Here is a 27,920-nt window from a genome sequence, read left to right as displayed (position 1 = left end):
GCATGCGCAGCCTGGGCTGGCGGGGACGTGGGACGGCGGGTGCTTCCGTGTGCCGCCGCCGCTGCCCCGGCCTCCCGGTCCGCCTCTCGGGCTGCGTTGTCGGCGTTAGCCCCGCGAGGCGACGGGCGCGGAGCGCGCACGCGGGGTCCCCGCAGCCCCAGCAGTTCCTCCCGCGCGCGCGGTGGGCGGCCGGGTCCGCGGCAGCCCGAGGAGGCCCTCGGCGGCGCCATGTCGGCGGGCGGACCGTGCCCGGCCGGAGCCGGCGGGGGGCCCGGGGGCGCCTCCTGCGCCGCGGGCGTCTCCCCCGGCGGGGTGTCCATGTTCCGGTGGTTGGAGGTGCTGGAAAAGGAGTTCGACAAGGCGTTCGTGGACGTGGACCTGCTCCTGGGCGAGATCGACCCGGACCAGGCGGACATCACGTACGAGGGGCGGCAGAAGATGACCAGCCTGAGCTCCTGCTTCGCGCAGCTCTGCCACAAAGTGCAGACCGTGTCCCAGATCAACCACAAGCTGGAGGTGAGCCTCGGCGCCGGAGGGGCCGGCATCCCCCCCGGGCCCCGGATCCCGTGGGAGACCTCCGGGAGGCCACCGGAATCCTGCCCGCTGGGTGCCCGGCCTCCAGGGCCAGGGGCGTGTGTGTGTGTGTGTGTGTGTGTGTGTGTGTGTATGAGAGTGTGTGTGTGTGTGTATGTATGAGAGTGTGAGTGTGTGTGAGTGTGTGTGTGAGAGTTGTGTGTGTGAGTGTGAGTGTGTGTGTGTGTGTGATTGTGTGTATGTGTGTGCGTGTGTGTGTGAGTGTGTGTGTGTGAGTATGTATGAGAGTGTGAGTGTGTGTGTGTGAGTGTATGTCTGTGTGAGTGTGTGAGAGAGTGTGTGTGTGTGACTGTGTGAGTATGTGTGTGTGTGTGAGTGTGTGTATGTATGTGCGTGTGAGTGTGCGTGTGCGTGAGCAAGAAGGAAAGGAGCGAGGTGAGGTTGGACTAGAAAGAGGGGTGTAGATCCACATGTGGGTCTCCGGGGTGCCATCATCCCCTTCCCTACTCAGTGAGGAGGGTCTCATTCCACCCGTCTGCTGTTCACACTGCAATTCACCGAAGACTGAAGCCTAAGGATGGTCTGTCATTTAGAACACCCCCGCCCACCCTTTAACGTTTGAGTGTTTACACCTACCTTCATATCGATAAACTCGGTGTGCATACCACCAGACACACACAGCCCTGGTTGTTGTTGTTGTTATTTTTAACAATTTCAGGTCCGTGTCTGTTGTTGCACACAACAGACAAACTATCTCCTGCATGCATGAACTATTTAGGGGAATTTGAGCAAAGCTCTTAGGAAAATTTAGTGGGATAAGCACGATAGTATCAATGTCCTTCTCTGTTTACAGTCCTAAGTCTCTCAGGCATATTGATTCACCTAATTCTCACAACAGCCCTGTGGGACAGGTTTAGTGTTGTTATTCCCATTTTACAGGGATTAAGTGAGTGACCGGGTCGATAGCTGGGAGGGGGAATGTGACATTCAAGGGAGGGTGGTTTTCATTTTGCTTTGAAATGAAAAAAACAAAAACAAACGTGAACATATTTATAAGCCAATGAGAACCATATAGTTCAGAGGAAAGGTGGATAGTCTCGACTCAGAAAAAGAGGTATATTGGTATTAATAAGGTCCCTGAATGATCCTAAATACATGTAGATTGAATGGTCTTGTCTTGTAAGGTCAGCTGTTATAAGTAGAGAGAAAGGAGAGATAAGAGCAGAAGGTGGGAGGATGAGGAAGGGGGATTCTTTAGTCTCTGTAAAATAGGAGCCCAGGACAACTCCTAAAAGTGGGTGAAAGCGAGAGCTTGAGAGGGAAAAGATTGGAAATGGTTAAGATTTCGCAGAGTGGGAGGGGCAGTTGGTCAGAGAAATGGAAGGACTGCCAGGTGATGTTGAGGACCATTTGGCTTTGGCATCTCATTGTACAACCAGTCTGCCTTGTTGTGTGACTATCCCCAGCAATACTTAACTTGTTTAGTAACAGGCACAGTAATGGGAGTAATAATAAGAGTTCATCCAGTGCTTTAGCAAGAAGTTTGCTACATAGGCAAGGTTGCTATTGAAATGAAAATGCAATGGGAGTGAAGAAAGGGAGATAATCTTCCATTAAAGAATTAGGAGCAGGGCTTGATAACTAATGTAGGTGCACAGGATGAGGAAGAGGAAGGTTAGGGATGACACCACGTTTTCGTTTGGGAAACGTATTGGTTAATGCCTGCAGTGGGTTCAGTATTGTCTCCCCAAATTTATGTCCACCTAGAACCTCAGAATGTGTCCTCATTTGGAAATCGGGTCTTTGCAGGTGTCATTAATATAAATGTGGAGATAAGATCATAGCGGATTAGCCTGGGCCCTGAATTCAAAGCAAGTGTCCTGGTAAGAGACAGAGGTGCAGGGAAAAGGCTTTGTGAAGATGGAATCAGAGCCTGGAGTGATTGGTCTACCAGCCAAGAAATGCCAGTGCTTGCTGGCAACCACCAAAAGCTAGGAGATAGGCCCTGGACATTTCTCCTTCAGGGTCTCCAGAAGAGACCAACTCTGCCAGCACCTTGATTTTGGGTTTCTGGCATCCTGAGCTGTGACAGAATAAGTTTTTGTTCATTTAAGCCACCAAGTTGGTGGTGATTTGTTACGACAGCTCTAGGAGACTTACGCAATTCACTGGAGCAGTGGTATGTAATGCCATTTACCAGAAGCAGGTCTGGCAGAAAAGAGAAGTGAATTTAGGAGATTGTGCAGATTTAAGAGATCTTTCCTAACATTCCCTATCCTTTCTTGTATATTCCTAACAGTCCCTATCATTTCTTGTATATTCCTAACAGTCCCTGTCTTTTCTTGTATATTTGTTACAGTCTCCTAATTGCTCCTTACTCCCTTCAAACCATCTGTTATCAAAATCATTCTAAAATGTTTCATGTTAAAAAAGACAACTCTGATTCTGTCACTCTTCTTTTTTACCTCCCTATTCCTTCTTGGCTAAAACTCAACTCTGTAGCATGGTGATCAATGCTCAGTCTGTCTGCCCTTATTTTTTGTCACTTCTTCTTAGCTTCTTTTGCCTCAAACTGGTCTATTGGCAGTTCTGTAAATAGGCCTTGCTCTTCTGTGGCATTTCTTCTTTGGCACAGGCTCTTGTGTATAATGCTTTCTCTGTCCCCTTTGTCCACAGTGTCAAACACCCACTCATCTTTCAAGATACCACTTACATCACCATCTCTGAAGGCTTTTCTCACCCATCTCTCTGCCTATAGGAAGAGGCTGTCCTAACACCTTGAATTCACTTTGACTGTTAGATTTGTTACCTTGTGCACACTGGAATAGTGGTTACCACATTTCTCTAGTTCTAGAGAAGGTAAGCTCTTTGTGAAGATGACTTTAAGAGGGTAACATATCTGGTTTCTGAGAGCTGTTTGTGTTTTTCTCTATAGTGCTCCCAGACCATATTGAGTAGTGAGTAATTCCTTTGAATATGGTTATTAGGTTAACTTACATATAGATTACAGAATTGATGTTTTGCCCCCTTTAAAATTAAAAAATTGAAACGCACATTAGACACCCCCCTTTCTGACCTACCTATATCCCTGTCTCACCTGCTAGGGGTTTTCATATCTCAGACCTTTCCTCTTCCCACTCCATGTATTAGCTGATTCCCATTCAACACTCAGGTAAATTTTTTCTCCTTTGTGGCTGACCCCCTTCACTTATTTTTTAATTGGCACATCACACATGCCTCTGTAATCGTGCTTATGACATGCTACATCATAATTGGAAATATATTTTTAATTCTTTCTACTAGACTAGGGGTGTCGAACTCAATCAGAGAAGGGGCCAAAATCTAAAATCCAGCCTAAATCGCGGGCCGAATGGTTTACTGAACAGTCATAAACTGTCATTGTGATGGAAACACAGCTGCAGTGATGACAGCGCGGTGCGGGCCACATTGCAAGGCCTGGCGGGACGGATTTGGCCCGAGGGCCTTGTGTTTGACACATGTGTACTAGACACTGAAAGTCTTAGGGTAGAATCCCTGTCTTACTCAGATCTTTTTGTCTCTAGATCCTGGCACACTATGTATACTCAATAAGTATTTATTTGAATGAATTATTTGAAACACTTCTAGTGTTCTGCCATGAGTCCTCAAAGATTACCGATAATCTTTGGTAAGAGCTGGGATAATGTCTGTCTTGTTGATTCTGTTATCTATATGATTCTGTTAACAGTGCTTGCTACATTATTGAATCTGCAGGTTCATTTATTCCCTTGGAATGTAACTTATAAGGATATGCCTTGTAACTTAATATTTCATGGTATTCCATTTTCACAAAAATTTGAAACTGACCAAAAATAAATTTAAACATCATGTAAGAATATTGTACATTATAGATTTATTGTACATGTGACATTCCTAAAATGTTGGGTAGGTAGATTCTTCTCACCCCACCTTCAGTTTGATTGATCAGAGAGCAACTGAGTTATTTAACATCAAAATGGAAACAAGAAACATATTGTTTGGAACTTCATTTTGAGGTTAATATCAAAGTACTTTAAAAAATACATCACAGATTTATCTATGTGTCCATCTCAGATCCCCAATCTTAGTTCATTCATGTTGTCACTCATATTACACACAGCTGCATTTTAAAAAACATAAGATTTTTTTAATTGTACTTTGAATAAAGTTCAAACTCCTTATTATGGCTGATAAGCTCTGTATGATCTGATTTGGATAAATATCCAATGACACATCTTACTCTTCTTCCCTCTTATTCTATACTAGAGGCCCGGTGCATGAAATTCATGCACTCAGTGGGGTGATGGGGCCCTCAGACCAGCCTGTGCCCTCTCAGGGGAAGTCCGACTGACAGCTTAGGCCCACTTCCCACGTCCCGAGGGCAGCCAAACATCCTTAGAGCTTCTGTGGAGGAGGGAGAGGCTCCCACCACCGCCGCTGCGCTCGCCAGCCATGAGCCCGGCTTCTGGCTGAGTAGCATTCCCTCTGTAGGAGCGCCGGTCATTTGGTCTATTTGCATATTAGCCTTTTGTTATATAGGATGGTCTAGTGACATGGGCCTTGTTTCAGAAGCTCTTAGGCAAAGTTCTCAAACTTTTTCGTCTCAGGACCCCTTTACCTACTAATTTAGGGTATAGCTATAGGTATTTATTGTATTAGAAATTAAAACTGAGAAAACATTAAATATTATATCAGTAAAATAGCAACAATAAGCCATTAAATGTTAATATAAATATCATTTTTAATGAAAAAAATAAGTATATAGCAAAAAAATTAGAGCAGTGTTGTTTTACATTTTTTAAATTTTTAAAAGATATCTGGCTTAATAGAACCCCGCTAGATTCTCACATCTGCTTCTATGTTCAAACAGTTGTGGTATGCGACTTTCAGTATAGTATAGGAAGAAAATCTGACCTCATGTTTAGAAGTATATAGTTGGATAGGAAAGGAATATTTTCATAGCCTTATCGGATAATTGTGGATTTTCTTCTTTGATAGTAAAAGGTACAATAGTTTCTTAAGGTTAGTTACAGTGTAGAGTCTGAAACTCTATCCATGAACTTTCCATAGACTGTTGCAGTAAAATACTATGACATTGGTTTATGTAATCTTTGAATGTATATTTCACTAAGGCATTATTTTAGAATTTTGCATTGGTCATTTTGAAAATATTGGTTCACTGAGTTATGCAGATCTTCCAAATGTTGGCATATCTCATTATGCAATATAAAAAAAATAATATTTGTTAATATTCTTCTCATCAGAAAAGTCTTTAAATGTTCATAATGGATTCAGGTTTTCACTTTTCACAATTCTATTTTTTACTTAAAAGCATAAATTCTTTTCATTGGCAATAAATGCTGTCAGTTGTTTTTCTTGAAATAACAAATTTATTCTCAAGAATGTGCCTGTTAAGTATATTAATCCTAACACATTGCAGACAGATCACAAGAATTCTCGCTTCATATTACATGGTGTTTACAAAGTACTATACTTTTAAAAAGATGTTAGATTGTAAAAACATGTAGTAAATAACTTCAAAATGCAATGGGTATTTAATTTTAAAGCGTGCCTTTACCATTTATGTAAAACATTTTTATACTCGTTCAATAGAAACTTATCTGGCCACTAGGTAAAGCTAGCAATAAAACTACAATGTGTTAAGAACCATAATTTGTTCTTCTTTCAGATAAAAATAGTGTCCCACAAAAAAAAAGTTCAGCTTTGCAATTCAGGCAGTTGTATAACTTCCTTGAGATAATGTAGTTTGATATTTAGCAGATAAACTTAGTGCATACTTCCCATTTCATCACTCTGAGTATTAAAAAGATTTGTACTCAAGAGTCAAGATTTAAAAAAATCAACTTTTACTGCTTCATCAAAGATATTCTTAAGTGGGCTTTTTAAACTGCAGCTTCACAGTGCAGAGTACAGTAACTATTGGTACAGTCTGGTGCACTGTATGGACGTGTAGTAAAGTGGCAGCCTTTGGTTTGTCATTGCTTTTGCACCTTTAGTACAAATGTCAACACAGTGGAAGGGGCAATATATTTTATTATTCGGAGAAGTTTGACCTGTGAGTCTTCTAGAAAGATCCCACAGACCTATGAGAATTGCTGCCATGGTAATAACCAAAACACTTCCCAGATGGCTAGCCATACACTCCCACCCCACTAATTCTCTTCCTTTACTTTCTGTCATACAGTTTGTTACAGTTTGTAATTGCATTTATTCCTGGCTCCATAATGTCTTTGGACAGGTTACCTAACCTCTCTGTGCTTCCCTTTCCCTCTCTGTACAAAAGTGATGTCTCTCAGAGGATTATTGTGAGAACTAAGGGAATTAAGATCTGAATATGTTCAAAACAGTGCCTGGCACACATTATGCTGTTATTACCACGGGAGCTGCCTCCTGTACCAGGCTCCTCTGCACTTTGCAGGGCAGGATCCACATTTGTTTTGTCTACCAGCATATCCCTAGAACCGGCCCAGTGCTTGGCATATACTAGTATTGGATGCTTAATAAATTCTTGTTGAGTGAGTGTGGGATGGAGTGGGAGACTGAAAGTAAAAATATGTTTGCTTGTCTTGAACAGCAGAACAGTTTGGGGAGAAATAATGACAGATGGAAATAATGATCATTATGCTTGGATAGAGAAATGGAAGCAAATAGGTGGAGTTGCAGTGTTATCTGTAAGAGTGCTAAAGAATTTTTTTTTAAGTTTATGATTAGATCAGAATGAAAACTGTACAGTTCTTATATATTTTTCAAAGATCATATAGACAGAAGATTAAGGTCTAGCAAAGTGAAATAATAGAAAACTGAATAAAAAATTATTTTTTTGGTGCCACAGAGTGGAATCAGTGGTTAAACAGTGTATTAGAAAGGAATTATCTTGGAAAAGTTGGATGTTTTGACAGATAAGAATGACAGATAATGTATGATGCATGTACCTATCATATGGTAAGTAGGTACTTGCTTTGTGGTAGCTTTGAATATTGTTAGTAATACATATGTATTGTAGCTATTGAAACATTTTTTTTCCTAATGGTTAATTGCTTAACACTTCTGCCACCTTGCCCTGAGAGTAAGAATTGGATTCAAAGTGCTGTTTTGCCACTGACAAATTGAGTAGTCCTAGAAATAAAAACAGCCTTGATGGGCTTTGCTTTATTATCTCAATATTAATTGTCATAATTATAGTCTTTATATTCTCTAAGATTTCTTTGAATTCTAAAATTCTGTGACATACGGAGGGTAACCATTAAATAAAAATACGGAACTTTTAAATCTTGACATACTTACCAATGACTAACTTTTCTTAACAGCTACGGTGCTTATATTATAGACAAGAGGCCCAGTACACGACATTTATGCACTGGGGGGTGTCCCTCAGCCTGGCCTGTGCCCTCTTGCAGTCCAGGACACCCAAGGGGGTCCTTAGCACTGCCTCAGGTGGGAGAGGCTCCTGCCACTGCTGCTGCGCTTGCCAGCATGAGCCCGGCTTCTGGCTGAGTAGTGCTCCCCCTATGGGAGTGCATTGACCACCAAGGGGCATCTCCGGCATTGAGCCTCTGTCCCTTGGTGGTCAGTGTGCATATAGTGACTGGTTGTTACGCTGTATGGTCGATTTGCATATTAGCCTTTTATCATATGGGACTAGAGGCCCGATGCATGAAATTCCTGCAAGGGGCTTGGCCCTCGCAGCCCCGGCTGCCTTGGCCAGCCCTCGCAGCCCTGCTTGCCTCAGCCGGCCCTCAAACCCTCTGCCAGCCCTTGCAGCCCCTTGCAGCCTTGGCCAGCCCTCGCAGCCCTGCTTGCCTCAGCCGGCCCTCAAACCCTCTGCCAGCCCTTGCAGCCCCTTGCAGCCTTGGCCAGCCCTCGCAGCCCCTCACAGTCCCTCACAGCCCCAGCTTTATCTGGAAGGATATTCAGAAGGTTGTTTTGCTGTTTGGTCTATTTAGCATATTAGCTCTTTATTATCCTATATAATAAAAGCCTAATATGCTATGTGTCTGGTCGACATGTTGGCTGTTCAACCAATCAAAGCATTACATTCTAAGGCTGCTCAATTGCTCGCTGTGATGTGCACTGACCACCAGGGGGCAGACGCTCTGACCAGTAGGTTAGCTTGCTGCTGGGATCTGGCCGATTGGGGCTGAGTGTGATGGGCTGGACATGCCCTGGAGCCCTCCCATGGTCTCCCACGCGCGTGCCACTGCTCTACTCCCCCCCTAGCTGCCCAGCGTCCTGCATCTCTCCCTGGACCCAGTCTTGCACTGGCGGGTCCCTCGGCCTGGCTTGTGCCCTCTTGCAATTCAAGACCCCTCAGGATGTAGAAGAGCCAGTTTCAGCCTGATCTCGCAGGCCACGGTGGGGGACCCCCACTGGTGCACAAATCCGCGTACCAGGCCTCTAGTATAGGATAAGAAGAGTTATTTACTAGTAAATATTACTAAATTTAGAGTAAATTCTAAACACTTGTTCCCGGAAAATAAAATCGGGCTTTGAATCTTGATACCTGCATTCTCTCTTTGCATCTTTTATGTAGAAGGCACTGGTTGGTACAGTTGGGATATCCTATATAATAAAAGGCCAATATGCAAATCGACCAAACGGCGGAATGACTGGTTGGTATGATGTGCACTGACCACCAGGGGGCAGATGCTCAATGCAGGAGCTGCCCCCTGGTGGTCAGTGCACTCCCACAGGGGGAGTCCCACTCAACTAGAAGCTGGGCTCATGGCTGGCGAGTGCAGCAGCAGTGGCTGGAACTTCTTCCTCCTCCGTGTTAGTGCTAAGGATGTCCCACTGCCAGTTTAGGACAGTGGGCCTAAGCTGTCAGTCGGGCATCCCTTGAGGGCTCCTGGACTGTGAGAGGGCACGAATTTCGTGCACTGGGGCTCTAGTAGAGAGATATTCCTCTTGTCTCTGTACTCAGAATTTACCTGAATTGCTTCTAGTCTCTCTCTGACTTTGCTAGTCTTCCCATTTCTAGATTAATTGCTTCTATTTTGCCCTTGTTGTCTTTTTCTTTCAAAGCCCTTCTAAACTCTGTCCTTACTAACCTTCTTAAAGCCTTCCTTTACTGAATGCCTTGGGACCAGACCAATTCTAAATATATCTGTAGCTTGCCACATTTTTCTTATTTGGTGTGCATGCATATTTACCTCCGTTGATAAGAAAGGCTCTCAAGGGCATAAATAATTATAATTTTTAAAGTATGTTCACAAATTTTTTTCTCATTGTGCTGACATAATCTGGTTCCCTAGATGCTTTGTAAAATCATGTTGAATAGAAAACTAAGGCCTTGCCTTGATTTTAATCGATTGGTTAGTGGGAAAGACCAAACACACATAAAGAACATATTCAATGCGCTATTGCAAAGCAATATGTTGTGAAAAATGAAAAACTTCAGATTAAATTGATAAATGGTTCTGATGAGGTGTTCTGCAGTTAATTCTGATCTTAAGACCCACTGTAGCCTCAGTAACTCACACTTCAGCATCTAAAGTACATGTGTCAAACACAAGGCCCGCGGGCCAAATCCGTCCCGCCAGGCCTTGCAGTGTGGCCCGCACCGCGCTGTCATCACTGCACTCCGCTGCGTTTCCATCACAATGACACTTTATGACTGTTCAGTAAACCATTCGGCCCGCGATTTAGGCTGGATTTTAGATTTTGGCCCCTTCTCTGATTGAGTTCGACACCCCTAATCTAAAGTATTAGATAGTGGTTGGGCTGATTTGGGCCAGTGTTCTTCAGGATAGGACAAAGCACCACTTACTGGACACTCCTCTAAGACACCTTTAGTATTAGTTCACCACTAAAGCACATATTGTCTCTGCAGGATGGTGAACCATCCCATACCCTATATTTTCATAAACCTTGTAGATAAAGGGGAAACAGTGAAAGCCTTAAAGTAAACAAAGTAAAATGAAGTAGCATTCTGTGTTAATAGAAGACTAGTGGCCCTGCACACAAATCCGTGCACCAGTAGCTCTCTGCGGGGCCTGGCCGCTCCATGCCTGCTACCCAGAGGTGCTCTGCAGCCCAGAGGCCCATCCACGCCCCAGCCTGGCCAGAGGCCCATCTGCAGCCGGGCGCAGAATGCTTGCCTCGTCACCACGGCGAAGAAGCAAGCATTCCACCAGGCCACTCACCCGACGCCTTCCCTCCCCTTGCCAGGACTGGGCACCGGCATCTTTGTGACAGAGTGATGGTTATTTTGCATATTGCCCTTTTATTAGATAGGCTAATATTTGTGATACAGTTTTCTTGTCACTCAAATATCTTGCACTATTGACTTTATGTCAGTGTACCTGGGTGTTCTATGTATAATAGCTCAATCAGATACTGGTCTTCTAGTCTTCATCTATTCATTTCAAAGACAGTCTTTCTGTTTCATTTTTAAATAATAATTAGAGTCAAAAGTAAAGAAAATGAAGCATACTAAATGTTTGTTGTTATTGTTTTATAAGGCACAGTTGGTGGATCTGAAATCTGAACTGACAGAGACCCAAGCGGAGAAAGTCGTACTGGAGAAAGAAGTACATGATCAGCTTTTACAATTGCACTCTGTTCAGCTCCAGCTTCATGCTAAAACTGGTCAAAATGTGGACTCTGGTACCATTAAAGCAAAACTGGTAAGTAGTTTATAGGGTAACTTATACTTAGATGCATTTTAGAGGATGAAGGGAATAATTTTTAGTGAGGCTTGTTAATTATAAAAGGTAATATGTGTGCATTGTGGGAATTTTAGAAAATACAGGAAATGTAAAGATCAGTGCAATCATTCAAAAATCTCATCCCCAGAAAAGACCAGTGATAATATCAATAACCATTGGGTACTTAGAATAGGATTTTTCCTATCTAAAAATATCTATAAATATATTTAAAAGATATTTGGGATTATAGCATATAAACAATTTTTTTTGCTCTACTGTGTCAGCATTAAGTTCAGAAATCCCAAGTAACATTGGGATTATTCTTAAATAGTATAAATTATTTATTCTTGAATACTACATTATTTTCTCTCAATTAAAGAAGCTCTGAGACAGACAGTGAAGACCTGATATGGCAGCTCCACAGATATCAGGGATCTGGCTTCCTTTTGTTACTATGTTCTGTCATTTTAAGCTCATGTTTCTACCCTCAGGATTTGTTTAGGTCTGCATTCCAGAGTCTAGGGAAGGGCAAAAGGATGATTCCCAGATGCATTAACCTTCTTTCAAGAATTTCTCATTAACTCCTCAACAGTTTTTGCCAGTCAATTTGGCCATCTCATTGGCTATCCTCAGCTGCTTTTCAGTCTCTTAGTGGGTCATATGGCCACCCCCATTTAAATTAGAGTTCTGTTAATAATGACAAGGGGGAAAATGGATTGGGTGCCAACCAACAGTACATGTTTTGTTTTGCTCTAAATATATTGTAGACATTTTCCCTGCCACTTGAAAATTTTTTATTTTGCATAATGTTTCATTGTATGAATTTTCCATCATTAGTTATTGCCCTCTTAATCAGTATAGGCTGTTTAGGTAAATATTTTTAAGTCTAATTTCAGCTTAATTTGTGTCTTGAGTATATATTATGTGCCACTTTGTTAACTGCAGACCACATAGTTAATGATGACAGTAAAATACATTTTTAAGTTTTACTTGTTTTTAGTTAATTCTATTCAGTTGGTTAATTAGTTTTTAATACTAATATGTTAGAATTTAATTTAATGAATATTTATATTCTTCCAAAGTAATTTTAAATTCTGAAATTTTATGAATGTAAGTTGGTAGTGTTTTATTTAACTGACACAAATCAGATAACTTCTTTGGAATAGATAATATTAACATTGAGAAAACAATGTGCATTTTCACTAGGAAGGAATTTACATAAAGTTTTAACATTAGATTGAATATAGGCTGCTATAGTGGAACGACACTGAACCAGGTGTGGTGACTAATGTTGATAAAACAAAAAATTTTAATCTAATACTATACAGTTACTATTTGATTTCTTGTGAATTTGCTCATATATTTGTTCTAACGAATTTTATCCAAATATTATTCAACATATGGAAGTTTTCCTTGTAGTGATAATACCACTAGATAAATTTATTTGATTGATGTTTTTCTAATTATAAAACTTTTTTCTTATATCTTAAGTCTGTCCCCTCTGTGGAGGAGCTGGTAAGTATGTTGTTTCTGTTTTGCTTTAAAATGTCACGCTTAAGTGTTCCTAGTGTTTTCTTTGCACACTCTATTTGAAAATGATGTTGATGGTAATTTTTAAATGCGCTAGTACCTGAAAAGTTCAGTGGATGGCCCATTGCTCTTTTCTCACTAATGTTGTTAAAGATTTTTCTTGTGTTTGTAATTTGTAGCCATTATTTGCAGAGCTCATCAGTTTTTAACAACTTCTCAGCCTGGTAACTTGCTCACACCTTTACTCCAAAAGAGCAATTGGTTTTCCCACTTGAGTGTTTTGAAAATATTAAACAGGCCCAGCTTCCCTCTTTGCTATTTGAATTTATTCCGAGAAAGAATGTGCATGTTGGTTTCTTATTCATCCACTGCATGTGTTGTAGCAGTCTTCGGAATAATTGTGTGACTTTACTGAATTTTAAAACCCTTTACCAGAAATCATTTTAGAAAATAACAGTATATAAATTCTTAATATTTTTCACACTACCCCAACCTAATCAAGTTCCAGTTTGTTGTATGGCTTCCCTTTTTTTTTTTGAAAAATACTGTTTGGCTATCTAAATACAAAATGAACTTCTTGATTATTATCTAACTAGAAGCTTGATGCACAATAGTTGTGCAAGGAGCTCAGCCCTCATACCTGTAGCGGCTGCCCTCAGCCCTCGCATAATAACCAATTTGTGCTTTTTTTTTTGTTTTGTTTTAAATCTAGAAGTGATCAAGTTTAGTTTTCTCAGTTCTTTTTTTTCTTTTATCTTTTAATTTCAGGCCTGAGAGTTTGTCAGATTCATTAGGGCTTTGAATCATTAAAGCAAAGCAGTGGCTTATTATGTTACTTAGATTTCATAAATTTTGTGTAAATCGCTCATTAAAGTAATTGTAATTGTAAGTAGATAATTCAATGTAAAGTTTATTTGGCCAGTGAACCAAAGAATTCTTGTTTTTTAGGAACTCTTTTTCTGAAACAAATGGCATTAACCTCAATAAATGTCATTAAAAAGTCTTGTTAATGTAAACTAAACCATGGTTTCTTTTAGAACTGATACCTCCTTTTTTGAGGAATAGATTCTGAAATAAATAGACATATTAATAATTCGAAAGTTGTTTGAAAAGGATTATTATTTGTGCAAATTTTTAAAACAATATCTAAAAATTATATTCTCATTTTTTAAACAAGTTGTAAAAGCCTGCAGATTAATTTCTTTCTGCTTATCCACATACATAACAAATATTTTTAATCACAGAAGTTGTCATTTATTTTAGCTTTGTATAATTTTTTTGTTAAAGATTGTGGTACTCACTGCCTTATATTTGAATATATTATCTATTGGTATTAACTATAGCAAATGCTGATGTACTGTAGTCAAAACAGTAGACCAAATTAGTACCTTTAATATATTCCATGAATTGCTAAAAATTGTTTAAATATTTCAGCTTAATATCCAGAATAAAAAGTAGTAATTATAATAATCAATGCCCAAACAGTAGAAACTATCATTTGCTTTTGCTCAAGATAAACAACTTTTCCTGGTGCTATAGTAAATCTTTTATGGCTCACAAAGGGGACCTGGCAGTATAGTGATGTGCCTTCCACATCTTATTAGCAGATATAACTATATTTTCACAGGCTTTTTAATGCTTTACTGTAGATCTTCAAAGTATTATCATTACATTATGTTTGTTTTTTAATTACAATAGGAGAGAGCTTGAAGCAAACAAAAAAGAAAAAATTAGTGAGGCAGAAAAAGCAGTTTTGTAAATCAGTAAAAGTTTTCAGTTCTACTCAGGATAGATGGAAGGTTGCAGTGTTTAGGGTTTTAAAAATAACACTTAAAATATCTATCAGGGTTGTTTTTGTGTGTGAATTTGAATTTGACTGCCTTCAGGCAGGATTTTGTACCTTCAGTTTTCTATTCTCCTAAGTTATCTTTTACCTGCCTCTGCTCTATGCTTGGATCCTGATGGTATTTACATTTGTACATACTGTACTTCCTACTTTTAAGGTAAATTGAACATTATTTCTCACATGTTAGCTTATGATAAAAATTTGGTGGTGAAGATCTTGAGGTTTTATCCTCTGGCTAACACCTATAAATTCACACATATGGACTATTTGTGGAGCATAGGATGACATCTTTTTATGGGAGCTAAAAATGGATGTGCATCCTTCCATTGGGGCATGGAAGTGAAGCCAGTGTTTTCCTCAGAAAACAGAAAACAGTTCTTCATTCACTTCAACGTATGGACAAATGAATGAGCTAGGGCCCCAAAATTTATTATTAAAAGATATGCTTTATTTTTAATGTGTAAAGATCTTCATTCAATTGTTAACAACATTTCTCCATGGCCATAAAATGTCTCCTTTTATTTAGAATATCTGTTTTAATTTTAGCATTGTAAGTTTTTCATAGTCTTCTAAGATAGATAACTATAGAGCATATCTCTATGTAACTGGATGATTTTGACTAGCTTTATAAAATTACTGCATTAAAGTTAATTTAATTTTGGGCACAACCACCAGAATGACTATTTTATTTTACCCTAGTTTCTTGAGTAGTTTTTTGAAAATAGTGAGCAGTTTCAGTTATTCATTGAAGCCACTTCTGTTACTAATATGTGATTACATGAGCATAAAAAATCCTACTCAGCCCTGCCCGGGTCGCTCAGTTGGTTAGTGTTGTCCCAATACTCCTGGTCATGGCACATACAAGAAGCAACCAGTGAATGCATACAGAAATGGAACATCAAATCAATCTCTCTCTCTCTCTCTCTTCCCTCTTTCCCTCCTCCCTCCCTCCCTCTCCTTTCCTCTCTCTCTAAAAAAATAAAAGAAAAAAGAATACTCTCATTAGAAGTGATTCTAACACCTCTGGTACTAGTAAGAACTGGATCCAAATCTCTGTGTACTTATTTTATAGAAATGAAGTAGTAATTTTTATTACATGCTTTCATTGTTGTTATTTAGACTGTGTGCTTTTGTGTATGTTAAGGAATATGCTCTACTGTAGATCTTCAAAGTATTATCATTACATTATGTTTGTTTTTTAATTACAATAGGAGAGAGAGCTTGAAGCAAACAAAAAAGAAAAAATGAAAGAAGCTCAACTTGAAGCTGAAGTAAAGCTGCTGAGAAAAGAGAATGAAGCCCTTCGCAGACATATAGCTGTTCTCCAGGCGGAAGTTTACGGCGCCAGACTGGCTGCCAAGTACTTGGACAAGGAACTGGCAGGAAGGTGTGTAAAAAGATGGGTACCCTTATCTTGAGGTGACAATTGGATGTTTAATAAGGTTGACTTTTACCTCTGTGGTAAATGAAACATTAGTCTTTACCCTAAGAGTTGTTTTATAGAGTGATTTTTATAGTTGGTTATAGCTTACTATTGTTAACTTAATATTGTTAGCCTTATATATTACAGATTTATTCAATATTTTTGTTTTACACACACACACACACACACACACACACATACATACACACACACAGATAAGATAGTAATTTACTGTTGAATGTGAACAATTCTACAGCTGCACTTTTCAGCCCTTATTTGCCTTGACACAAGACAGATAATGTTCACGTGTGTAGCACACCTTCCATAAGGAATTATTTCTGTGATCATTGAAGCCTGATCTTTCTTACTCCTCAAAAATATCTATGATAATAAAAGTGTGATATGCTAATTAGACCACACTTCCTTCCAGACAAAGCCAGGGCTGTGAGGGAAGCCTGGGTCCCGGGTGCCAGAGGGAAGCAGTGCTGGCAGCAGGGGGGAAGGAAGGTCTATCCTAGCATGAATTTTGTGCATCGGGCCTCTACTGTTGAAATACCAGTGATATTATCACAATGAATTATTGACAAACTTTGATGATTAATTTATTATTAGTACTAAATAATTTTCCACTCATTGTCTTAATGTCACATTAGAACTGATGTGGAGCAAATAAAAATAACAGTATTGAAGTGCACATTTTCTAATAACTTAAGCACATTTAAAATAGTCATTTTGTTTAAAAGGAAATTGTTACAAGAAATGTTTCAGTATAGTTAGCCTCATCTGAAGACTAGTATTCAATAGTATCTGAGTTTGATGACCTATCTTGATAGTATGCAAGACATAAAATACATGTTAATTGACATTAGTCTCATAAATTATTTCTTAAATGTATTTAAATTAAACATATGGCTAATGAATGTCTTTTATTTTTTTAACTGGTTTTCCCTTAAAGACACAGTTCTTTTTTCAGAGTTTTCATATCCTTATAAATCAGAGACATTGGGAGGTTCCTGAGTATTATCTTTATTACTTAGATCTTTGCAAGAGCTTCTTACGTTCAGTAATTCTTCTGAATTTTCTCTCTAGTATGCACAATGAAAAACTAACTGAATTAACTCTTTTTGCAATATGAAGGGTCCAACAAATACAGTTATTAGGGCGGGATATGAAGGGACCTGCTCATGATAAGCTTTGGAACCAACTGGAAGCTGAAATACATTTGCATCGTCACAAAACTGTCATCAGAGCCTGTAGAGGACGCAATGATCTAAAACGACCAATGCAGGCACCACCGGGCCACGTAGGTTTGCTTTGCTACTGTTTCCCTCTCAGCCTCTTCCTTCTGTAAACAATCAGAAGCCTTTTTCATTTTTGTATTCTATTAGTATTTAAAACTTTAAAAAGTGAAAGTGGGATTAACCTTATTTAAAAGAGATACATATTTAAAGTTTTAATAACCCGAAGTTCTTAATAGATCTGAAGATAGTGAACTATTGCTAGTACTTTGGCTCATATTCTCCAATTTTCCTGGATCATGATTAGCATGAATTTGTTTTAAATTCATTTTAAGCATAGCAGAGTGTGTGTAGTCATATTGATAAATATTTTGGGGTAGTTTTTTAAGAGAATTTTTGGTAACTTGATTCAAATGTAGGCTCTGAACTAATGTTTATACCTGTTCATGAATTAAGATGGAATTTGACATCTGTGTCGAATTGTCTGCTTTCTTGGTCATCATGTATGGGAGTATTTCTTTTTATCTGGATAAATCTTTATCAGATTTCATTACAACAACTGTCTAATAATACAAACCTTAATATAATAAGAGCATATCAAACTTCTACTCAGTGACCCACATATCTTAGCATCAGATAAAGCATGGCTTCCATAATGCAAAGAGTATTATAAGAAGAATTGATATGTACATGGAATTGGAATGGAGATAGCAATAAACACTTATACCATTGTCTTCTCTGGGACATAATTGGTCCCCATTAACTTCCAAGCAGCTGCCAGATGACAAATTATTTTATGCTAAATAAAGGAGTTGGAATTTGAACCTGATAATCATGGGATTTTTAAATAAAATAGTGGGTTTAATAAGATTTGACGTTTTTTTGACAGTTACTTTGGTATAGTGAAGAAGATGTATTGGAAGATATATTGGAAGAGGGTCTAATTGGAGGTGAGGAGATACATTAGAAAGATACTATGCTAATCTGAGGAGACAGTGATGAGAGCAGGGCAAGTGCATTTGGGAGGAAGGACAGGTTTGACAGAATCAAGGGGACTTGGTTTTGGTTAAGTAGGTGAGTAAGAAGGAAGACACTGTGTTTTTTATTTGGGCAACTGAGTGATTTGATGCCATTGATTTATAAACCAAATAGAGGGAAAGGATGGTTTGGGAGAAACGAGATCAATTTTAGACATGTAGTACAGGAAATGCCAGTGGACAGCCCAGTTATGTCCCATTGGATGTATTACTGAAATTTTGGAGAGAGGTCTTGAGTTGAAAAATATTAGACAAATCATCTATTTATTTGAAACTATGAAATTGATTAAGTCACCCAGGGAAAGTATATTTAAGGAAAAAGAACAGAAGGGCAAGAATGGAAAGAATCTTTTATGGAGGGAGGCAAGGGAATTGATCCCTAAAGGAAGGAGTCTGAGGTGGAGTTTGTCAGATTCAGGCCATCTAGGAAAATGGTGCAATGGAAACCAAGGGAAAGAGGGTTTCAAGGAGGGTTTAGCGAACAGTGTCAACTTTCTGAAGGTTCAAATTGAGTGGTGACTAAAAAGTGTTTTTTGGATATAGCCATGTTGGTAATGAAGTACTGTAGAGAAGACAGTTTAGTGGAGTAGGTGGGGGCAAAATCCTAATTGCAGTGGTTGAAGAATGAATATGGGAGGCAAGCAAGTAGATAATGGTGAGGATTAACTCTTTGAAAGTTAATGAAAGAGGAGGAGGAGGAGAAGGATAATAACTAAAGGCCATAGTAAGTGATTGAATGGTTTTATTTTGTTTTGTGTTTGTACATGGTCAATATTTTAAAGCTGGAAGAGGCTTGACATTTTAGGCTTGACATTTAGGCTGAATAGGGAAGTAGCTTAGAGATGTAAAGAGAAAAGGTATCAGAGAAGAAATTATTCATGGAGCAAGGTCCTTTATTTAAAAGGTAGACTCCAGAACTCAAAGGAATGAGAAAATAATGAATGATCCAGTTGGTAATTTGTTTTTCATTTCTACAATCAGATAAAATAGATATAGATTTTTACCATATTTTCAAGTGAAGATAAACTGTTACCCATTTTTATTTCTTGAAGATATTTGTTCATCAATTAATTCCTGACAATAATTTTTTTTAATAATGTCTTTCAATTTAAAAAGAGATTTATCAGTATTTTAAAGAATTTGACCAAAGGATGAGAAAGTTATCTATACATTCTATTATATTAACAGGAAAACTATTTTCACTTTTCCATTTTATCTATAATTACTTTCTTAACACATACTGTGTATCCATTTCAGGAAATTCACAAAGATTTCTTTATTTAATAAAAGCAAGTTATATGGCATGCATTTACTCTATTTGGTATATTATTTAATTAATACGAATTTTTCTTCTTCCTCCTCTCCCCCCAATAAGGATCAAGACTCTTTAAAGAAGAGCCAAGGTGTTGGTCCAATTAGGAAAGTTCTCCTCCTTAAGGAAGATTATGAAGGCCTTGGCATTTCAATTACAGTAAGAAGTAGTGCTTCCAGTCTTCTTTTTACGGTTATCTAGTATAATCATGCTCCTTAGGACATTGGAAATCATTGAAACAAAGTATTCTGGATATATTTTCTAAGTAATTGGATTTATCCCCATGGGCACTCTTTTTGTGTGAACTTTTTTTTGTATCTATGTAAATCTTGCTAGTAACTGTTACATATAACTTTAATAAAGTTAAACATTTTTATTATGACTCGTCATAGTTCTGCGCTTATTCTGTGATGCCTTTGGAAATGGATGTGACTATTCAGTGTTAAATGGCTCCAGATTGTATTTTTTTCTCTGGAGTATATGTTACCTTCCTTTTGCTTAATTTCTTTGTTGTCAGATTTGACTGGCTCTTTGATCTAGTCTTCCTTTTTAAATTTGATGCCTTTATAAAGAGTTGTCTTGGGAAACATTCCTGAGAGCAATCTATTATCAAATACATATATTTGGAGTCATTTTGCTATTGCTTAGTTCTTTGTTCCATGTGAATAAATAAGGTGGTTGTACCCAAATTTTCACTTGGCAACACTTAGGTACTGCATAAGTTCATTTTAGTTCTGGTATTGCTTAATGTAGGAATGCTTTTTTATAATGAAAAATTATAAAAATTTTATTATACAAGCTGGAAAGTAATATGTACCAAACACTGCATTCCATTAATTCTGTGTTGCATATTTTTTTTCACATTTAACATCTCTGAAATTGAGATCCATCTTATGAGCTTACAATTGTTCTTATGGTACATAAAAGAATGGTTTATGTTACCATAGTGATTTAGATCTGATAAAATTGAATAGTGCTATAGACTACTAATACATAAGATATTCCTATTTGTGTTTAAAGTAGTTTAGTTTATTGTTATTGCAGGGGAGGGGGCTCTGTAAAATGCTTTTTAGGAAAGCACATGTGTGTTATTGTTTTACTGAGAGGTAACCCTTTGAAACTCATGATTTATTTATCATTAAGCAGCAAACAAGATTTTACTCAGCATTTATAGAATCAGTATAAGTGCTTATGAATATATTGTAAGAAAATATTTTTAGAATAGTCTGTGCTTATAGGAAGAGTAAACTAATTTATTGCCTTTATTTGGATTTTGTTAGGGTGGGAAAGAACATGGTGTTCCAATTCTCATTTCTGAGATCCAGCCAGGGCAACCTGCTGATAGATGTGGAGGACTACACGTTGGAGATGCTATTTTGGCTGTTAATGGAGTTAACTTAAGGGATACAAAGCATAAAGAAGCTGTAACTATTCTTTCCCAGCAAGTAAGTTCCCTTTATGAAATTAAAATAGAATCTATCAGTTAGTTCTTTTTAAATCTATTTTCTACTTCCCTAGGAGGTTACTCAAGTAGTAAACTGCCTCTGTATAGATAGCAGGTTTTTTGGGGGGGATAGGGGCTTTTATAGAAGACATTCAGCCAGATTTTCTGAAAAAGATTTTATTTGTTCTTTCCACAATTGTATAACTCTGAGCAAGTTAAATCTTTTGTGCTGCAGTGCCCTCCTATGAGAACTGTAAGGATTCAATATATTAATCTACTTAATAAAAGAGTAACATGGTAATTGGTAGTTCCTTTGTGACACTCACCAACCAATCAGGAGTTAGTATGCAAATTAGCCCAACAACGATGACGGGTTAATTTGCGTACACAGGTTCCGCACTACCCTTGCCACTCGGGGCTTCTAGGCAGTGTGGGAAGGCGGAAAGGTGGCTCTGGGCCGGAGTGAAAAGGCAGCTCCAGCCAGAGTAAAGGTGCTGCCAACAGCTTGGGGAAGGAAGGCCCATTCTTGCAGGAATCTCTGTGCATCGGGCCTCTAGTACAGTATAAAATGTTAGGACAGGACCTGACATTAGCAAAACATCAATGACTAAAATATTATATAAATATAAGGTCTGATAGAAAAAAATTATGTTAGAAGTGGATTTATAGTCATAAATGTTAGAACTAAAAGGATCCTTAGAACTCATTTAGTTCAACCTTCTTATTTAAAACGAATAAACTAAGGTTCTTAGAGAAATAATGGTTTGTTCAAAGTTGCAGGCATTTAAATGACAGAGTTGGTATTCATATCCAGGTATTATATATCTAAAGTGAGGCATTGATAGGTTGGATCGTAAGTGTGGTATGCAGGTGTAGAATTGAATCTTAGAGTTGAAAGTAATTTATAGCTCATTTGGTTCAACTTCACATGATGCATAAATCTCTACAATGTTATTAATTAAATTGAAGGATTTGTTGATAAAGCAGTCTGTTCTTTTGAGGTATGTTGATGATTTTTAGAAAACTTTTTCATATTAAGCCTAAAATCTGTGTCTCTGTGACAGCTATCCACAGACCTAATTCTGTCAACTGGAACTGTACTGAAAACCACTGTATTATTTGCCTCCCCAAAATATTTTTAAAGCATGTTCCGATAAGGGAGATCTAAGAATGCAACCCTAGCCTCTTTAAGTTGGTGTTTTCCCAACCCAGCTTGGCTGTCATCCAGTAGCATGGCAGTGGGGGGAATGGCAACTGTGGTAAAGGAGACACAAATAGACAGTCATAAGCTTGAAGGAAACACTAAGCACATATTACAATTCTGAGGCATAGCCTTAAACTGCTGGGAACAGGAGAACCAAAGAGACTGACATAGTGAGTAGCAGTAAAAAATGGCATGTTTCCTTTTGAGCAAAGGCAGGCCATAATTTTCAGACAGTTGCAAATACCAGACTTATGTGTAATGATCGTAGTCTCTTATTAAATGACTAGAGGCTCAGTGCATGAGATTCGTGTATTTGGGAGTTGGAGGGGTTCCTCAGCCCAGCCTGTATTCTCTTGCAGTCTGGGAGCCCTCCGGGAAGCCCTTGGTGGGAGTGCACTGACCACCAGGGGGCAGCTCCTGTGTTCAGCACCTGCCCCCTGGTGGTCAGTGTGCATCATAGTGACCAGTCGTTCCGCAGTTCAGTCAATTTGCATGTTACCCTTTTATTATATAGGATGATTATAACTTGGAATATTCTAACATAATGTATAATCTGTAATTTTTTACTTTCACCTAAAGTTGTTACTAAAGAATAATGTATAAATGTTACACATTTAGTGGAGTATGGTAGAAAGAGCAGGACTTTGGAGTCAAATTTCTATTTTTATATTTTACTTATTTATTATATTAGAAGCTATCTGCTTTCTCCAGGACTTTCAGGTTTTTCATTCATGTAAAAGAGGCTACAATAGTGATTTTCTTTTGCATAATAAATATACTCATTACTATTATTTCTGACAGAATACCTTGAATAAACACTGTGTCTGGTACTCAGTGAAAGTTAAGATTCAGTCCTAGTCAGTAAGAAACATAATCATTATGTAGAGGTTTGCTAAATTAGATAAGGAAAAGTTTGTGTGGTGCCTTTAGGTGCACCTTTTTTAATATTTATTTAGATGGATTTGCTGAATTGCTGTGTAAAGTACAAAATGGCAAAATGACTTAAACTCTGAACATTTGTTCCAGAATTCTATGAGTAGTTGAGCATCCTTTTTTTTTTTTTTTTCCAGATATATAAGCAAAAATATTGTGATCAGTAGAAAGAACTACTGTAATATTAAAAAGAATTTAGAGAAGATTCGTGAAGTTGGTTTGGAATGGCCTCTAAGCTCTCTCTTTTTTTTTAATTGATTTTTTTTCAGAAAGAAAGGGAGAGGGAGAGAGAGAAACATTGATGAGAGAGGAACATTAATCAGCTGCTTCCTGCACACCCCCTATTGGGGATGTGCTCGCAACCAAGGTACATGCCCTTTACAGGATTCGAACCTGGGACCCTTGATTCCACAGGCTGACACTCTATCCACTGCACCAAACCTGTTAGGGCTAAGCTCTCTTTTACTTCTTGAGATTCTAGACTGTCATTTGTTGCCTTGAAAGGAAGCTACATCTGAGGTCTGACTACTGTTCCTCATCTCTATCCACCACCCCAAATAATTTAGAAATCCTTTTTTAATTACAATTACAATAACTTGACTTCCTTATTTTCTTTCTCCATTTTAGAGAGGAGAGATTGAATTTGAAGTAGTTTATGTAGCTCCTGAAGTGGATTCTGATGATGAAAACGTAGAGTATGAAGATGAGAGTGGACATCGTTACCGTTTATACCTAGATGAGTTAGAAGGAGGTAGTAATCCTGGTGCCACTTGCAAAGACACAGGCGGGGAAGTCAAAGTGTTACAAGGTAAAAATCTCTAAAAGTTATTATTAATAAAAATTAAAAATATAAAAGCCTCAGATGTTCTCCAGTTACACTTTAAAAAAAATGTTTTTATTGGTTTTAGGGAGAAAGAAACATCCATCAGCTGCCTCCTGCAAGACCCCTATTAGGGATCGAGTCCACAGTCCAGGCATGTGCTCTGACTGGGAATCGAACCAGCAATCTCTTGGTGCGTGGGATGACACTCAATCCACTGAGCCACCCCAGCTGGGCCAATAATACTTTTAATTACAGTGGGCATTCATTTCTTTGTTTTGGCTCAATAGAATCACAAGACCCCCCCTTTTTTTTAGTCTAGAAAGTAACAAGCATTTTTTCCCTTTTTTTTAGGATTTAATAAGAAGGCAGTAACTGATGGGCATGAAAATGGAGACCTGGGACCTTCGAGGGAAACTCCGATAGAAGACAGTGCTTCTAAGTTAGATGATCTGCACAGTCTGTATCAGAGAAAGTCTTGTTAAACTGACTATCCCCAGTTTGAAAATCAGACTATTCTGAACTTGGGGCACTAGGGAAGATGGCAACAAAGACTTCAAGCTCAAGGGAGGCTGTTTGTTGGCCAGTGAAAGGCGGGTACCTCGGGGCTTCATGTGAACAATTCTAAACGCCTGGATCCCTGATTCTGTGGTATATCATAATTGGCTATTGCATGTAAAGCAATTTCGATTTTCTTAAAAAATTGTAAAGCACCAAAGCATGTATTTCCCAAAGGGATATTACTAGGCTCTTAAGTACCAAATGAAGCACTACTGTTTTATTTGGTTCCTCTCTCACTTAGTAGAGGAGATAGTGCTAACCAGTATTTTATTAAGAAATAGCCTTTAAATCCAAGAGAATAAATGGATTCTTGTTATATTTTCCAGAATGTCAAGTGTGGTGTTTCAAAAGACAAAACTTGACTCAATGAATTGCAGAAATGTAGGCTGGACTTAATTGTTTTTTTAACTGAAAGAATGGCTTTGGTTTTTTTTAAATTTTATTTTGCATCCTGATATATAAATCAGTTCTTGATGACCATTTATTATGACGAGTTTGCCATTCAGCTCTATGCAATGCAGTACAAAATAGTTTTCTTTAAGCAATCCTTACCAGTGCTGCACTGAAATTGTTTCTGTAGTTACTGTATATTGTACTTTTCTGATCTTTCAAAAGAGATGCAGATAAGTGTAAATTCTTTGTTTCCAATTATGTTGATCTCTGTGCATGGTATTGGAGCATTACATTATTACTGTGTAGTCTAAAGTGCTTTTTTTTCTGGGATCTACAAAAGACAGTTTTGTACATTTTGAGCTTATAAAATGTGTCTTGCTGTGATAGTCCTGGCACTTACAAATACATTGTTCTGGCAGTCAAAGCTCAAATTTATTATTTCAACAAAATCTATTGCATTCTAACAGCATTTTTCCCTCAGAGTGACTCGTTTGCCAAGTCACCTAAAAAGCGGAGGCACTGGTAGGAAAGATAAGCTAAAGATGTTTTCATACAGTAATTGTTCTGGTTGGCTTTCCACATCAGTGTATGTTTGACTAAAGGGCTTTTCAAATGCAAACTCCTGATGTGCAAGTTTTCTTATCCCAGGATTAAGCATGGAGTAGTGCTCTCTCATTTACTGTTCTTGCAGCCACTGTACCTTGTTGGGGAAAGTGAAAATATTACTTTTAAAGAGGTGATAGTTTTGACAGTATCACTGTTTAAAGGATATACATTTAAGGGACTATGGGGGGGGGGGGGGGCGCGTGGGAGAAAGCCTGCCAGGCCCTTAGAGTATTATCAGTTCTTAATTTCTAATATCCAGATGCCATGTGATATAACACACACATTTTCTTGTCTTTCCTAGATGCACTATATATATTTGTTCATAAGTAAATCTATAAAATGTATATACTTTATTTGGTGGTTTTGCTATTTATAAATTTTATGTTTTAACTATTGTTCATTTATGATTTGTTTTGGTGGTTTTATTCATCTGTATATCTCCATGTTAATTTGTAATAGAAATGCACTTCATAGTATATATTGTTACTGATACTACAATACCTTGTAGGATAAAGATGCCTCTAAGTAAGAGCTAGTATTTAATTGCACAGCTGAATAAGCAAGCTACCTGTTGTTGTTTGCTTCTGACACGCTAGGCTAGGCCTCCATAAAGAAAACAAATGCCTTTTCCTTATGCATCCCCCCAGCTGCAGACCCGTACCCCCATGCATGACTTGAGATCTGCACGCTGGCATTTAGCCAGTGTACTCACGTAGCCAAGAAAATGTACATTGTAGCAAGTCTGAAAATGTTTTGTGTGTGACTCAAAACCATGTTATTTTTATTTTTAAAAAAGTCTAGAATGGGATGACTGGCATTTTTTTCCCCTCAGAGAATATCTACAATTGAATTCTTAGGAACTATTAGCTAGAACTTTGTGATTTTCAAACACTATCTACTGATTCTATGAATAATTTTTTTTTTAGGGCCTTCAGTTGGCATATCTATAAAGATGCTTTGTAATAAAAGGATTGTGAGAGATGGTTATGATATAACTCCTTTCAAGGGTGGATGAACAGAATGAAAAAATGTCCAGGTAGTTTAAAATTAAACTAACACAGCTCAGTCCCCTTTTCATTCCTGCTGCACCTTGGTTTGCATGCCTACGTGAGAGCACTGTCGCTCAGATGCTACAGTGAGCTTCCTGACATGTTTAGAAACCACCCGGTTAAAAGTTCATTTTGGATATAAGGTCTTTTAAGAATTACAGACTTTTTCCGAAGGACAGAATGAGAAGCAATTTTTTATTCTCACATGTACAGGAAAGAAACTCACAATACTGAAGTTTCTGGGGCAAACCCAGACGTCAGGAGAGAGCTGTGGCACAGTCGGTGGAAAGGAAAGGAACCACTGCACACAGTCAGTGAAAAGGAAAGGAACCTCAGAGTAGCTGAGGAAAATGTCCAATACAGTGTGACGGCTGTTACAGTTCGACCTCTAAATCCTCCTCTACAGTATCTGTTGTGAATATGTCAGAAAAACAGCGGTTAGGTCATTGGACTTACTCATTTAAGAAATTTAGAGAGCTGAAGATTTGTGAGTCTTGGTGATTATACTGAACAGTTGTCAAAAGTTAGCACAGTTTGTCTTGGTGCTAGTTTTACTCCCCCCACAGTGAACTTATTTTGTTTTTCTGTTTGGAAACAAAATGTATTAATTCGTGCCTAAGTTGCACATTATTTGACATCCTTCCTATAGCTGATATCCTATTCCGCCTATCTGGTCTTCCACTTAGGCTCAACCTCCGACCTATAGGATTTATGACAAATGTATTATATCTAGTTAAGTTGAGTTCATTATTTTTTTATTGGCCTGTAAATAAAGATGGCATCTTCTACATTAAAAATGGTATCAATCTCAATTTTTTAATGAATTTTGTTTCACATTAAATACTTTGGTTTGCTATTTATTTCTAGTAGCTTCTATTATTTGTACCAACAAGTCATAAAGTTCATACAAGGCCTGAACCTAGTTACTGTGGTAGAACAATTTTTTGGGGTAGGAATTAACTCATCTTAGGAACTGTTTAATCTGAGCTAGTTATAAGCATATTGGTGTGGCTCACAGGTTGAGATTGACCTATGAAACGAGTGCACAGTTTGATTCCTGGTCAAGGCACATGCTTGGGTTGCAGGCTTGATCCCCTCTGGAGGCATGCAGGAGGCAGCCGATCAATGATTCTCTCTCATCATGGATGTTTCTATCCTCTCTTCCTCTCTGAAATCAATAAAAGTACATTTTATTTTATTTTTAAAAAATATATTTTATTGATTTTTTACAGATAGGAAGGGAGAGGGATAGAGAGTTAAAAACATCGATGAGAGAGAGACATCCATCAGCTGCCTCCTGCCCCC

General features: G+C 38.2%; 1 protein-coding gene across 3 annotated transcripts; it reads left to right on the top strand.

Moving 5' to 3' along the window:
• On the top strand, positions 1-27,427 carry GOPC (golgi associated PDZ and coiled-coil motif containing). 3 transcript variants are annotated; one of them, XM_036414758.2, is made up of 9 exons: positions 2-516; positions 11,034-11,198; positions 12,711-12,734; positions 15,807-15,982; positions 17,156-17,321; positions 19,669-19,764; positions 20,886-21,050; positions 23,814-23,994; positions 24,361-27,427. In XM_036414758.2, the coding sequence occupies exons 1-9, from the start codon at positions 229-231 to the stop codon at positions 24,489-24,491; spliced, it is 1,392 nt and encodes a 463-aa protein (XP_036270651.1). In that variant the 5' UTR covers positions 2-228; the 3' UTR covers positions 24,492-27,427. The 3 variants fall into 3 exon arrangements, with proteins under 3 accessions (XP_045428996.1, XP_036270651.1, XP_036270652.1); XM_036414759.2 differs by lacking the exon at positions 12,711-12,734; XM_045573040.1 differs by lacking the exons at positions 11,034-11,198; positions 12,711-12,734 and having other exon boundaries at positions 1-516.
• The last annotated feature ends 493 nt before the right edge of the window (positions 27,428-27,920 follow it).

The sequence above is a fragment of the Pipistrellus kuhlii genome, unplaced genomic scaffold, assembly GCF_014108245.1.
Source record: "Pipistrellus kuhlii isolate mPipKuh1 unplaced genomic scaffold, mPipKuh1.p scaffold_m20_p_5, whole genome shotgun sequence".
Lineage (NCBI taxonomy): Eukaryota > Metazoa > Chordata > Mammalia > Chiroptera > Vespertilionidae > Pipistrellus > Pipistrellus kuhlii.
Note: the sequence above shows the minus strand (reverse complement) of the source record. Positions and strands in the feature narration are given on the sequence as shown.

What these genes read in the sequence shown, in the direction of transcription:
- GOPC (XM_036414758.2), top strand. Translation starts at nt 229, where the DNA reads ATGTCGGCGGGCGGACCGTGCCCGGCCGGAGCCGGCGGGGGGCCCGGG. An exon ending in GTACCATTAAAGCAAAACTG is followed by an intron (nt 11,199 to 12,710) that starts GTAAGTAGTTTA and finishes TTATATCTTAAG; the next exon opens with TCTGTCCCCTCTGTGGAGGA. An exon ending in TGCAGGCACCACCGGGCCAC is followed by an intron (nt 17,322 to 19,668) that starts GTAGGTTTGCTT and finishes CCCCCCAATAAG; the next exon opens with GATCAAGACTCTTTAAAGAA.